Source organism: Mustela nivalis, assembly GCF_964662115.1.
Source record: "Mustela nivalis genome assembly, chromosome: 2".
NCBI lineage: Eukaryota > Metazoa > Chordata > Mammalia > Carnivora > Mustelidae > Mustela > Mustela nivalis.
In genome coordinates this window covers 160,478,143-160,492,279 of record NC_139021.1, presented here as the reverse complement: position 1 = coordinate 160,492,279, position 14,137 = coordinate 160,478,143, and the positions used below count along the sequence as shown (strand labels likewise).

General features: G+C 50.6%; 1 protein-coding gene across 6 annotated transcripts in view; it reads left to right on the top strand.

Moving 5' to 3' along the window:
* Positions 1–14,137, top strand: part of FBXW4 (F-box and WD repeat domain containing 4) — an 82,249-nt gene that overhangs the window by 55,564 nt on the left and 12,548 nt on the right. For 5 of the 6 annotated variants that reach the window (XR_014309323.1, XR_014309324.1, XM_082722400.1 and 2 more), the window contains one exon: positions 13,458–13,523. The exons of the other annotated variant lie outside the window; for it this stretch is intronic. Coding sequence is in view for 3 of the 5 variants with exons in the window: in XM_082722400.1 (XP_082578526.1) it covers positions 13,458–13,523 (66 nt within the window). In the remaining 2 variants the exon portion in view is untranslated. The remainder of the gene's footprint in view (positions 1–13,457; positions 13,524–14,137) is intronic. 6 annotated transcript variants of the gene reach the window in all.

The following is a 14,137-nucleotide window of genomic DNA, read 5'->3' as shown; positions in this document are numbered from 1 at the left end:
ACATCTTTATTATCTGTTCTTTTTAAAAAAAAATTTTTTTTAAGTAAGCTCTATGCCCAGTGTGGGGCTTGAACTCACCACTCCAAGATCAAAAGTTGCATGCTTTTTTTCAACTGAGCCAGCCAGACACCTTTATGATCTGCTCCTATCTGTCGGGAGTGGGAGAGTAGACTTTTTCCTGGGCCCCAGGGTGAGAGACCACCTCACCTCCTTCCGGAGTTGAAGGCCAGTCTGTGCTGTACCACTTTGCTCTCCTGGTAGACATACCAGCTATGGACTTCATGGTTGAGGTGTCCTTAGCCAGGCCTCCTGGTGTCCGCTAGGCGCCTGGCAAAGCCTGTTGCGCAGCTGTCAGGGAGAAACAGTCAGATGGGGGAGCAGCTCTGTGGCTGCTGAGCAGGCTCTCTGGTGGTCAGGACAGACTGGTTCCAACGGACAGAAACCAAGTCCGCATTAATGTAAGTGAAGCTGAGAATGTTGTGCTCACGAAATCCAAGGATGAAGCTGAGCCACTAGGCCAGAGGAGGCACACACATAAGCTGGGGTGGCTGGGCCCAGACAGGCCGCAGTGCTGCTGGGACTTTATCCTTTTGGGGTGCTCATCTTTGTTCTCAACCTCCACACCTTTCTTTCCCCAACTTACCAGCTTATTCTGGAGGCTACTGAGAGCCCCTGAATCTGGCAACTCATAGTTGAAGGGAGAGTGACTGGCTTCCCAGAATCTCAGGACAGAGGCTCATTGGCCCACCTTGGGTCAGCTGCCCACCCCTCCACCCATTAACTGTGGCCAAGGCGGAAGTCTTTCAGGATCACCTGTATGGAGGGAGATTGTAGGGCAGACAGAACAATAGGGGTCTTCTATTTTCATAAAGGCCATGTTACTCCATGACATCTGGCCCCAAAATGTCTATGTGAATGGCATTAATATGTGCCTGGTGCCTGAGCTCAGAGCCTTGGCCACGAGCTCTCAAACCAAGAGTCTGGAGAGAACTCTCAAACTCTAGCCTCTTGCCTCCTCTTCCTCACTTTCACATTTGTTTACTTTATTATTGTTTTTAAAGATTTTATTTATTTCCTTGTCAGAAAGAGACTCAGTGAGAAAAGGAACACAAGCAGTGGGAAAGGGAGAATCAGGGAGCCCAATGTGGGGCTCGATCTCAGGGTCCTGGGATCATGACCTGAGCTGAAAGCAGATGCTTAATGACTGAGCCATCCAGGCGCCTCTCACATTTTTTAAAAAAAGGTCTTATTTATTTGTTTGAGAGAGACAGAGACAGCAAACTGGGAGGAGAAGGAGAAGCAGGCTCCCCGCCGAGCAGGGAGCCTGACGCGGGGCTCAGTCCCAGGACCCCAGGATCATGACCCCAGCCGAAGGCAGACGCTAAACTGACTAAGCCACCCAGGTGCCACCTCTTCCTCACTCTATTACTGATCTGCTGTTGAGAGATTCCTCCTCTGAAGCTGTTAATAGAGTCCTTACCAAAACCTGCCGCCTTCCTAATGGGGCCCGCACAGGAGAAAGAACCTGGCTGTGGATACATGAGGTTAGACAGATGAAACGGTGAGTGGCCCAGCATCGTGCCAGTGGGGCAGAGAGAGAGTCTGGGATGACAGACTCTGACCCGGTCAAGCCTCCTGCAGAGGGCAGCGAGTAGCTGGAGGCCTGAATGACGCTCAGGGAGTACGGGTGACCTCGCAGAATAGGATGGAAGACAGACTCCTGCCTGTCCTCTCCTGTGCCATGGTTAAGAGGGCAGGAAATCTCGGGGAGGAACACAGTTCAGATCAAGATTTCTGCTGCTGCTAACTAATGTGGAAATGAGGGGTTCCTTGGAACTTCACCTTCTGGAAAGCCCTGTCTGTGATGGAAGTCTGGCTTCCATCCTGTGGAAGAAAGGACTTAAGTTGCCCTTTCTGCTATCCCCAGCTTCCCACTTCTGCCTATAATGTAGGCCTCCATCAGTGTGGCCAAAGCAAGGACTCAGGGGCCCTTTTCTCCCATCAGAGGGAAGGAGTGGACACTAGTTATTGGTGCTGTTGGCACACCAAGGTCAGCTGCCAGCCCTCCTCTAGGATGGAGCTCTTCTTTCTCGAGGGACAGGCTTCACCTGCTGTGCACACAGACCCCTCTCATTTCTTCCCATCATTTCTGAGCCCCTGCTGTGCGTCCTTCATGATGCATAGCAGGCCCAGCAGGCCCCTCAACCTCCATGACGGGCCCCCTTCCCTTTCTCAACTCCACCCCCTAACCCCCGCCAGCCTTCAGGGTGACAGTGGAACATGCCGCAGGGATCAGACAATGTGAGGGGTATAGAACTTCGCCTCGCCTTCTCCTGCCTTGTTTGGATGAAAGGGAAGTGGTCTGGGGGTGCGTATGATGGTGGTGAACTGTAGGTTGACATTTCATACCCTTTTTCCCTGTGTTTAGTTTGCTGATGTCACTGTGAGACTCTTTTTCATTGGTGGGTCATTAGGACTTCTCTTTCTTTTTTTTTTTTTAAAGATTTTATTTATTTATTTGACAGAGAGAGATCACAGTAGACAGAGAGGCAGGCAGAGAGAGAGAGAGGGAAGCAGGCTCCCTGCTGAGCAGAGAGTCCGACGCGGGACTCGATCCCAGGACCCTGAGATCATGACCTGAGCCGAAGGCAGAGGCTTAACCCACTGAGCCACCCAGGTGCCCCAGGACTTCTCTTTCTTTAAGCCTTGCTAGAGTCATGAGGCCATTGGATGAGGAAAGGCCACACAGTCTTTTGGCGGGTCGTGTCTTTGGGCTGTCCTGACCTTTGTTTCCTCGGGAAGAATCTCTTTCTAGAAGGTCTTGTTTGTGCTTTGATGCTTATCACATGAAGATGACATTGGTGCTTCTCACATCGGTGCTTATGGAATATTGAGAATAAAAATAAGAGCCACCAATAACTAGGGACTCCATTGCTGCGCCTAAATATGACAGCAGGTCAGGGATGTAAGGCCTCAGGGTCATGAGCCACGCAGATTTTTCTCGACCTGACCTCATCTCTGTACTCTGTTGATATTATAAATACTTAATGCTCCTGCCCAAATCTGGATTAACTCTGAATTTCAAGGTCCGTCTGTGGTTTAATGTGAGTTATGTTTAGAAAGAATCCGATTTTAAAATAAACTTGTTGAGTGTATGTCCGGCTTATCTGAGCAGTTCTGCAGGCGAGCTCTGCTCCCCTTCGTTTGTTTGTGGAGCTCCGGTTGAGCCTAATGGTTCTCATCATCCTCCCACCTCATGGCCCTGTTTGGATGCCAGCCCCTCAGGTCCCTCAGCAAACCTGAAAAAACATCGGGGCTTGTCTGGTCTCCGTGCATGTGGTCAGGTGTTTTTCTGGGAAAGATCCGTGGAAGAGACTTGCTGGATTAAGGGATAAGTGCATTTAAACGTTTTGATGCTGCCAGTTGCCCTCTAGTTGGACAGGATCAGAATATACACACCCACAAACAAGGTCTACAAGTACCTGTTTCCTCTTGGACTTACCAGTGCTGGATAATATCAGGTTGTTGTGTTTTTTTTTTTTAAGACTTATTAAGAGAGAGAGCGCGTGTACCCAAGCGCAAGCGAACCAAGGGAGGGAGAAGCAGACTCCCCGCTGAGCAGGGAGCCAGATGTGGGGCTCCATCCCAGGACCCTGAGATCACAACCTGAGCTGAAACCAGGAATTGGCCGCTTAACTGACTGAGCCATCCAGGCGCCCCCCGTTTTGTTTTTTGTTTTTAAAAAAATTTGCTTCTCTGATGGGTAAAAAATTATCTAATTTTGGGAGTGGTTATAGAAGAGTGATTATGAGCTGGACTTGAGCCCACCTGGCTGAGGTCAAGTCCTGAGTCCGCCCACGTACTAGTCGAGTGACCTTGGTGAATTTGTAACCTCTCTCTTCTTCAGTTTCCTCATCTGTGAAAGGGGAAGGATACTGGTAGTTAATGCCTCAAAGTAACTTAAAAAAAAAAAAACGTTTTCCTTTTGGAAAATTTCAAAATATATAGCAATAGACTAATTGCCAATTCTTGGCCAATCCTGCTGCTTCAGTATGCCCCCCCACACTATCCCTTCTGTAGTTTTGTGAAGCAAACATATGAACATTTTGGCGTATATTCTGAAAGATGGTGATGCTTTAAAAGTTTAATTACCATACTATTATTATATCTGGAAAACTGTCATCAAATATGTAGGAATATCTTTAGGGTTAAATGAACTAATACACACATATAATGAGCTTAGAACAGTGCCCGGCATGCAGTAAATGGTCTAGAAGCATCGGTAGCCATTGTCGCTGTTGGTCTAACTTGAAATTCTTTGATTACTGTGAGGTTTTCATCATGTTTCTCGGCCATGTGTATTTTTTTAATTATTAAAAATTTTTGCTCATTAATCTATCTTTCTTATTGTGATTTATAAGATTCCTTGATATGTTCTGCATATGAACCTTTTGATTATTGTATGTATTTGGTAATTCCTTCCAGCTGACATTGATAGTGTCTTCTGTCCTTCGGGAGTGTGGTTGTATGAAGAGTTCTGTCCTTTTTTGCCTTTATGGCCTCAGAGTTTGTATCCCCTTAAGAATGCCTTTCCCACTTCAAAATTGTCAAAGTATCTTCCTATATTTTCTTTAAATACTTTTATTGTCTTTCATGTAATTTTTGAAAAGGTGTCTGTCCTTAATCCAGCTGTAACTGAGGTCTGTTCTGATTTTTATTTTCTTTCCAAATGTGTATTTTGTAGTATCTTTACCCTTTACTGTTTGTGTCACTCTTCATCACCTGTCTTTAAAAGCCACGTTTAGGGGGTGCCTGGGTGGCTCAGTTGGTTAAGTGACTGCCTTTGGCTAGGCCATGATCCTGGGATGGAGCCCCGCATTGGGCTCCCTGCTCTGCAGGGGAGCCTGCTTCTCCCTCTCCCTCTGCCTGCCACTCCCCCTGCTTATGTCCTCTCTGTCAAATAAATACAATCTTTTTTTTTAAGATTTTATTTATTTATTTGACAGAGACACAGTGAGAGAGGAACACAAGCAGGGAGAGTAGGGGAGGGATAAGGAGGTTCCCTGTTTCAGGACTTGATCCCAGAACTTTGGGATCATGACCTGGACAGAAGGCAGATGCTTAATGACTGGGCCACCCATGTGTCCCTAAATAAAATCTTAAAAAACAAACAAAAAAAAATAGGATTTACTTTTCCTTACAAATGTATGGGTATAGTTTTGGAGTCTTATTCTAATCCATTGATCTGTTTTTTCTAGCATGAACATCCTACTGCAGCTTTAGCGTATGTTTGATATTTGGTAGAAAAACTTCTTTCTTGGGGCCCCTGGCTGGCTCAGTCATTGGAGCAAATGACTCTTGATCTCGGAGTTGTGAGTTCAAGCCCCACACTGGGTATAGAGATTACTTAAAAATAGAAGCTTTTATTTTTTTAAGATTTATTTATTTTAGAGCGAGTGTGAGTGTGCATGAGCTGGCGGAGGGGCAGTGGGGGCGATGGGGGGTCGGGGAGAGAGAGAATCTCAGATAGACTCCTCACTAAGCACCGAGAGTGAGACAGGCCTCCATCCACCAACTGTGAGATCATGACCTGAGCTGAAGACACCCAACCAACTGAGCCACCCTCTGCCTGCAAACTAAAATCTTTAAAAAAAAACAAACACAAAAAACCCTTCTGTTGTTCTTTAAAAAATATTCTTGGTTATTCTTGTGCATTTCCACTTCCAGATGAATTTTAGAATCAGTTAATTAAAAAATCTTGTTTGGGTGGGACTATATTGAATTTATTGAATAATTAAGGAAGAAGTGACAGTTTTATTTGTTTTTGAGAAGTGACAGTTTTAGATCTTGAGACTTCCTATCCAGGAATAAGGTATATCCTCCTGCTCATTCAGCAATTCTGTGTCCTTCAGTAAAGCTTTATGGTTGGGGTTTTGTTTTTTTTTAATTCATATGTGCCTGTCTTGTTTCCTGTTGGTGGTGGTTTGGGGTTTTTGTAGGCTTATTCTTGGCTATTTTACAACTTTTAAATTCTTTATTGTGAATTGATTTCTGGTTACATTTTGGTTGGTAATTGTTGGTGTGTAGTAATAGCTAAAGTCTGCAGGTATCTGTTGTGTGCCACACACTGCTTAAGTATCTTATCTCCTGTCATTTTTATAACAAGTCCATGCCTTGCCACTGTTATTTCTGTTTCACAGGTAGAAGAGAAGTTATCAGAGAAGTTAAATACCTTGTCCAAGTTCAGGTACTTACCAGGTGGGAGAGCCAGGAGCCCAAAGGCCACGCCCCTTTTCACTGTGTGCACAGCGTGCTGGTCTTGCTAGGCACTGTCAGAGTTTTCTAGGTCAGTTTTAGATTTTCTCAGTAGGCAATTATATTGTCTGAAAATAGTGACCACCTTGAGTTCTTCCCATGCCTCTTGCTGGGCACACAGTTGTGTGAGTCTTGGGTCATCATTTCTCAGCCAGCTTGTGCTTCACTGGGACATCTTGCCATTTCTTTGTCTTGGGATCAGGTGGAGCAGTTCTTGTACTTAGACGTCATGCAGATGGAAAACAGAGCGCAGAAGCTCTTCTCCCTGCAGCCCCCAACACATCTCCTTTAACACATAGATGGTACAGTGACTTCTTGTTTTTGGTGTCCTTGACTTTTCCTCTCTGTTTTTCTGTCCTTCCACTGTAACAGGTTTCTGAGTTCCTACTTCTTGAGTGGAATGTGTCCCTTTGGGAAGAGCTACCTCAAAATTCCTCTCCTCTAACCTGGGCCAGGATCTTACCTCCATCTTCAGGCTGAGTTTTTGCCATTGGTTAAAATGGAAAATGACCATGTGTGTTTCTTTGGAGGCGTTTTCTAGCTGCAGGATTGCACTCACCCATGGAGCAGCAGCAAGCTTGCTTTTTTTGGCCTTTGTTAGGGTTGCAGTGAAAGTGTGGATGCTGGAACCCAGCCTCTGGATACTCTGTCTAGAACCTGACCTTCTAGGTGGCCACTTGTACCATCCTGAATCAATGCACTTGAGCTAAGGGAGGCTTGGTGGGTGCATGTGTGACCGAGCGGGTGTTCCGGGCCTCTGCCGGCCGCTGCAGTCAGGAGTTGCTCTTGCTTGCTATCGGCTAGTGTCTCGTTGGGAGGAGAAGGCCAGTGGAGCCCCTGATCTGGGCTTCCTGACTACCCTGGGCCACTGACCAGTCCCAGAGCTTGAGTCCAACGTGTCCCAGGCCACAGTTGCTGACATCTGTTCTAATGGGAAGCTCATGGTTGGGCCTCCCTGCTCTTGGCCACAAGTTCATAGACAGGGGTGTCCGGTTATGTTGTGTTTTCCCTTAGAAGGCATAAATACATTTTTCCCTTTCAAAAGTAGTGCCTGCTCATCGAAGGATATTTGGAAAATAAAATTTAAAAGAAAGAATTGATAATTACTCTGCTGCCCAAACATAATCACTTTGAGCATCTTAGCATGTTTCTTTCCACTCTTTCCTTTTCTATGCACAGGCTCTAAAAAAATAGTTGTGGGGTGCGTGGGTGGCTCAGTGGGTTGGGCCTCTGCCTTCGGTTTGGGTCAGGATCTCAGGGTCCTGGGATCGGGCCCCACATCAGGCTCTCTGCTAAGCAGGGAGCCTGCTTCCTCCCCTCTTTCTGACTGCCTCTCTGCCTGCTTGTGATCTCTCTCTGTCAAATAAATTTAAAAAAATTTTTTAAAAAGTAGTTGTGGAAGGCTCTTTGTCTTCTACTTTTTCTCTTTTGATAGTATCATAAGCATCTTGCCTGTATGCTTCAGAAGTATCATTTTAAACGATTGTGTAATATTCCATTAAGTAGGAGGACCAGCATTTACCACATGTAATTTTGATCTTGACCCCTTGAAGGCCTCCTTTCTCTGTTAACCCATTTTGGTTCAGCCATCCATGAAGTTAGCTAAGCTCCCTTTTGGACTGATATTTTCTGTCTCTGCCATTTCTTTGAGATCACGTGAAATGGACCCATTTTTTATTTGCCTTAAACTGGATACAGTCAAGCTTCAGATAGGCCTCTTGGTCTCATTATCCTTTAGTTTGGTGAACATAGTCTTATGTACTGTCCCCTCCATGGTCCCACAGCTTCAGTTCTGGGCACCCCCAGCCCTTACAGGCAGGTGCTCCTGTGGGTGGTAGGCCCACCAGCATGCTTCTGCCCCGGGTCTGACGTGCTCTCAGCCTTCCGGTCTGTGTACAGCATTTAGGAGGATGTTCCCCAACTGCAATGTGGGATGTTTTCCGGAGAGAGAACAAGGTTTCTTTGCCTCTCTCTTTTTGCTTTCCTTTCCAGACATTACATTTCCCTTCCCCTTGGGTGGCCTGGAGTGCCCCGTTGGCTGGGGAGCTGGCTGCCTTGCCCTTCCGCCTGCCCCGGCCTGTGTCTCTCCCGTTCTCCCCTTCCTGACTTCCCTCGCCCTCCTGCTCCCAATCCCGGGGCCCTCCCTCATGGGGCTGTCACTGCACTCCTGCTCCTGGCTGCCCTGGCCCAGCCAGTTTGTGTGACCTCCACGCTGCATTCCTGCTTGGGGACCGAGCCACCGTAATGATGTCAGTGGCGCAGGTTAGCAGATGGCGGCCGCAGCAATGAGACCTGACATGTTCTAATGACTCCCTCCTTCCCACCCTTGCCGGCCGTGCCCACGGAGGGGCTGGGGTTTCCTTGAGGCATTTTCGGAGGGGGCCACGGGAACTCGGGGGGGCCCCCAGGTGCCGATGGGGCCCGTGACCTTTGCTGCTATAATATCAGTGTTTCACAAGCAGGGCGGTTCGGGAGCCCACTTGCAGCCCATCAAAAATTGATTTAATTGCAATTTTTCCTCCAATTAGGAGCACTGGAGCCTGACTAATTAGAGTAATAGAGAGTAATAAGGCTCAGATAAAAAGCCTTCCTCGGCGGCCTTTGTATCTCGTGTCAGTGCCTGTCAGAGGTCAGGGAGCTTGCATATTCTATTAGGCAGCCCGGCCTTCATTTGTACAAATTAGTTTACCCAACAGTAATTAAAATGCCAATGCGGGTTGAAGAGAACTGAATACACTTGATGGGCATGTTGGTGAATGATGTGACAGCTCTGGTGGCCTCCCTTGCCAAAGTGTGTCAGCCGCGGCCCAGAGGCGGCCGGGGCCGGGCCAGCTGGGTGGCTCCAGGCCAGCCACAGGGCACAGCTGCGAAGCACGCTGCTCCGCTGCCGCCTCCGAGCCGCTCGCTCGCCCCTTTTTTCTTCCAGGTGGAGCCATTTGTCCCGTCGTCCATTTGTTCCCCCGACAAGCATGTGGGGTCTTCAGTCTGTGTCGGGCATCACACGCACGAGGTGCTGGCGAGAGAAGGCACCGGGCTGGGCCTGAGCTCCGATTCCAGCCCTGTTCATGGCTTCCCCATGGGAGCTGGCACAGGGCGCACTTCCTCCCGGGCCTCAGTTTTCTGGCCTGTAAAATAGGACAGTGGTTCCTGCTACAGTGGGTCACGAGGATTAGGTGGGGTGAGGTTCTGGAGACCTTCCTCGGAACCTGGCACATGGCAAGGGCTCACAGATATGACGAGTGTCATTAAGGCGGCCTGAAGGGGGCAGGGGCATCGAGAGCCTTCCTTCCTGGCCTGCTCGTGCCTCCCTCACTCCTCTCTTCTGATTCCTCCTGTTTTCCAGCCCTCAGTTTGAGTGCCGGAACCCCTAACGCTCCTGGGGTCTCTCTCTGATGTGGGGGCTCCTGCATCATCTTCTTGGGCCTGAGGATGAGCTCTGGGGTGCCAGGTTTGCTTGTGCTGGGGCCAGGGGGCGGGGAAGGTAGGTCAGGAATCTAGACAAGGTCTGGGGCAAGATGGGACAAGGGAGGAGCCTGGCTACTGATAGGGGCTTTCTCATCTGAAAAGAGTGGAGTTTATAGAATCAGAATGGCTTTTATTTGTTTATTTTTAAAGATTTTATTTATTTGAGAGAGCCAGAGAGAGAGATGGAGAGCATGAGTGGGGAGAAGCAGAGGAGAGGGAGAAGCAGACTCTCACTGAGCAGGGAGCCCAGTCCCCAGACCCTGACATGACTTCAGCCGAAGGTGGATGCTTAACTGACTGAGCCCCCCAGACGTCCCAGAATCAGAATGACTTTTAGACCCTCAAGCTCAGAGAGTGTGTGCTTGCACAAGAACGTGTGTGGTGTGACATTAATGTGTAAGCACTGTTGGTCCTTCTCATCTTCAGTCTGGCCGTGGTGCTTATGAGGGATTTCACTGCCCTAGCAATGTGGGACTGTGGCATGTGCCCTTCGGGTCTGAGTCTGGTGATGTGGGAGTCACTTAGGAAGCAGAGGGACTGCCTTCATAGCTCATATGTCTAGCTTCCCCAGCCTTGCTGGCTGTGAACTCCAGAGGGTCCTTTCCATCTGGTTCCACAGACTTGTACCAAGTACTTCTAGGCCAGGCCCCGTACTGGGCACCAGAGGATGCAGGAGCCACTGTCTGGTCCATGATCTCAAAGGGAAGATGGGGAGATAACCCCCCAAATACCATGTGTCCCCTGAGGGCAAGATAAAGGGTGGTGGGGACTCAGAGGAAGGCTGGTCAAGTCCCCCGGGGAGCTAGCAGCTTCTGCTTCAGCACGGGTTTGCCATCCCTGTCCTTAAGACACCCCAAGAATGAGATGGGTTGGAGGGCAAAAGCCACTTGAATCTTCTTTTCTTTCTGAGAGCTGGCTTTTTCCGTAACTTCAGACTCTAAGATGAGATGGTAGCAAAGACCTTTCAACGGGTCAGACTCCCAGAGTAGTACCCTGGGAGGCACTGTTGAAGGGGTGGTGCGTGTGTTTGCTGAGGTCATTTGTTGGGAACCTCGGCCTGTGGGGCGCAGGACCTGGCCCAGGGACGCCGTGGGTGATCTGCTGGTGGCTGAAGGCGGGCTGCTGCCCGGGAGGCGGGGTGGCATTCTGTGCAGGTGAGACGGCCTCGTGGAGGCTAAGCTCGTGGGGCAGGAGGCCTCCATTGATGCACATGTCCCACCCCACCCCACCGGCTCCTGAGGCTGGGAGCCCCTTGTCTGGTGTGGCTCTGGGGAGAGGAACAAGTGTGCGGAGGGGTTTCATGAAAATTCCTGGGAGCTGGGCTGGCATTTCATTTTCCCTTCCTGTGCGGTGGAAATCCTAGCTTCTCTCTGGTGAACTTCCTGGGTGGTGGGAGGCATCCTTTGGGCATCCCAGGACTGCAGGTTCTGTCTTCTCCTGTGCTCCGTGTGTCCCCTCCATGTGTCCCCCTCTGTGTGCCCTGTGCCCTTGGGCACACCGCTGTCATCTGACCCTGCACATGGCTGGTCTGTGGCTTTTGCCTGATGCCTCCTGAAGTCCATGGGCTCTGGAGGCCGAGCTGAGGAGCACGTGTGGCTGCAAGCAGGGAGGAAGAGTGTGCAGGGCTGTGTCCACAGCCAGCTTCACCCCCACGATCCTGGCAGTCCCCGTGGTCTGGGTGTGAGTCGCAGTGAATGTCCCCAGTGGGACCTGGCTGCGAAGCTGCTTGACTTGCTTACAGGGCTTTTACCGACTGTTAAATCTGATTACACGCTCAGGTCCCCCTGGGTGGTGGGGGCTCTCTACTCTCCTTCCGTCTCTTCCTCCCTGCACCACAGGGTTGGGCAAGGAAAGAGGGTGGCTTTTGGAAAGGAACATTTCTGGGCGCTGTATCGGGCAGTCATGAAAGGCCTTTGTGTGTGTGAAGGTGAGAGGTGCTCTTGCTGGTGCGGATGGACGGGGCAGGAATAGAGAAGGCATTTGTGGCCTCACCCCAGCCTTCTGGGAGCTGTCGGGAGTGGCAGATTCAGGTTTGGGGGCTTCCTCCCTTCCCCCTCATCTCAGCTTACCTTGTCACTAATGTGGCATGTGGCCGGTCTGAGGCCTGCCTCGGAGATGTCTGTGTCTCTGCTGACGCTCCTCACCTGGCCTGTGCTCCTCAAAAGTCTTAAGAGCCCAATTGCCTGCTCCGATGCTTCCCAAGTGGCTATTATGTTCCCAACGCAAGGTAATTGGCTTGACCAGTTATTAATGGATTACCCTCAAGAGAAAAATGTCGAGGGGAGGGAGGTGAGGACAACATCTCTGGGCTTTGTAGTTTGGGACTTCAGTGTCCAGTGGCTGCTTTCCAGACAGGGAGTCACTTAGGGCAGGACAGACTGGCTGTTTTGGCCACCATTCCGGTGGAGTGGTTGCTGGCATTCCTGTGTGGGTTGGGACAGAGCTGGGATGATGGCGCATATCCCTGGAAGAAGTCTTGCTGGAGGCACGGAAGCCCCAGGTTGGCTCCTATGGCCTTTTTATCAGCCTGGGGTTTAAAAGCAGATACTGGCCCTGCAGTGTTGATTGTCCATCAGTGGCTTGGCCAATGCCTCCCACACGTCTCCCCAACCAGCAACCACCTTCCCCCCACCCCCACCAAGGCCACGGGCTTCTTCAGAGCCCTCGCTGCAGAACTCTGTCTGCCCTCAGACCTGCTTAGGACCAGAGAGCCACAGGTGCTGGGCAGGGCCAGGGCGGATGGGCCACAGCCCCACACCGCCAACGTGTCATTAGTCTGTCTAGCCCCCACACCCCCAGGGCCTGACCTGTAGGGACGTGGCCCTTCCCCACCCCAGAGCTCCTCTCTTGCTCCAGGTTAGGTGTCCCAGCTGGGGCTCCCGCCGGCATCTCTCCCCAGCCAGTGAGTCCTCCGCCAAGGTATGGTCTGGCACTAGGTCCCAGGTGCGGTCCTGGGGCTCCAGGTGGCCTGGCTCACGGCACAGAGCTTGCCCACTAGTCTTGTGCCTCCACCTAAAATTGGAACTGCAGGTGGCATGTGAATTTTTCAGAGGTTTAAGAGTTACTCTGGGGAAATAGGGCACATCACTGTGCTGCACTCTATGGCAGTGGCGGCTGCCCGGCCCTTCACGCTCTGTCTTGCTGCCCTTGCACCCCAGCACACCGCCTGTCTCACCTTTTCCTTTGGTTACTGGTCTTCGGTGGTTCCCTCCACTCAGTCCCGTGCCGTCCTGCCTGCCCTGTGCTTGCAGCACGGTTCCCTAGCTTTTACAAACCCTCAGCAGTGTCCTGCAACCACCCTGACCTCTGGCTGCAGCATCTTCTTCCTGAACCCAACAAGGGCCTGTTTGCGGGGGCCTTTTCTGCAGCCTGACCGGCCCGCCCTCCCCTGGCCTGAGGGTTGCCCAGGTAGAGATGTGCTTTTCTGGTGGGCAGAGACCCTGAGACCCTTCTGCGTGGTAAGCTCTGCTGTCCTTACACCTGCGGGGCCACTGGAGGGTTGTTGACCTCTGCGCACCTTCCAATTGTCTTCCTGCAGCTTTCTCATCCTGTTTCCAATGAGTGATCCCCCCCCCCCCCCCCCCCCGCCAAGGAGCACTACACTTGCAACTGTTTCGCCATCGCTGCCACAAGTTCTGACAAGCCCGCCCTGACTCTGCTCTCCTTTTGTTTGGCAGCTCTTTTGTGACAGGGACGGCTTGTTGTGGGCACTTCTCACCCCTAAGAATCTGGGACCTCAACAGGTAAGAGATTCCTGAGCCCATGTGGCTTCCTGTGGGGGTGGGACCGCAGCAGCCAGGGAGGCACAGCAAAAACCTGCCCCGGCTTCTGGCTTCCGGCTGTAGCTGCTAGCTTCTGGCTTCTGGCTTCCGGTGGGACCAGGTGGACCAGGAGGAGGCTGGGAAGCGCCCGGCCCAGCCCAAGACCCACTGACTGCCCCAGCCTAAACCCACTGACTGCCTCCAAGGCATGGGCCTTCTCCTGGCCCCGTTAATTAGCTCAAGGAAACTGTTGGAAGGAGTTTCTTTCTTTCTTTTTTTTTTTTTTTTAAATATTTTAGTTATTTTACAAGTAGGCAGAGAGAAAGAGAGAGAGGAGGAAGCAGGCTCCCTGCTGAGCAGAGAGCCCGACATGGGGCTCGATTCCAGGACCCTGAGATCATGACCTGAGCCAAAAGCAGAGGCTTTAACCCACTGAGCCACCCAGGCGCCCCTGGAAGGAGTTTCTAATGGGTAAATCATTTCATGTAGAAATGAGGATAACAGTTTGGATTTGTGATACTTTTTCTGTAAGGAGTGCCTGATTATGTGGTGACATAAAAGCCCATCTGTCCTAAAATACAGAAATTTTGGAAGTG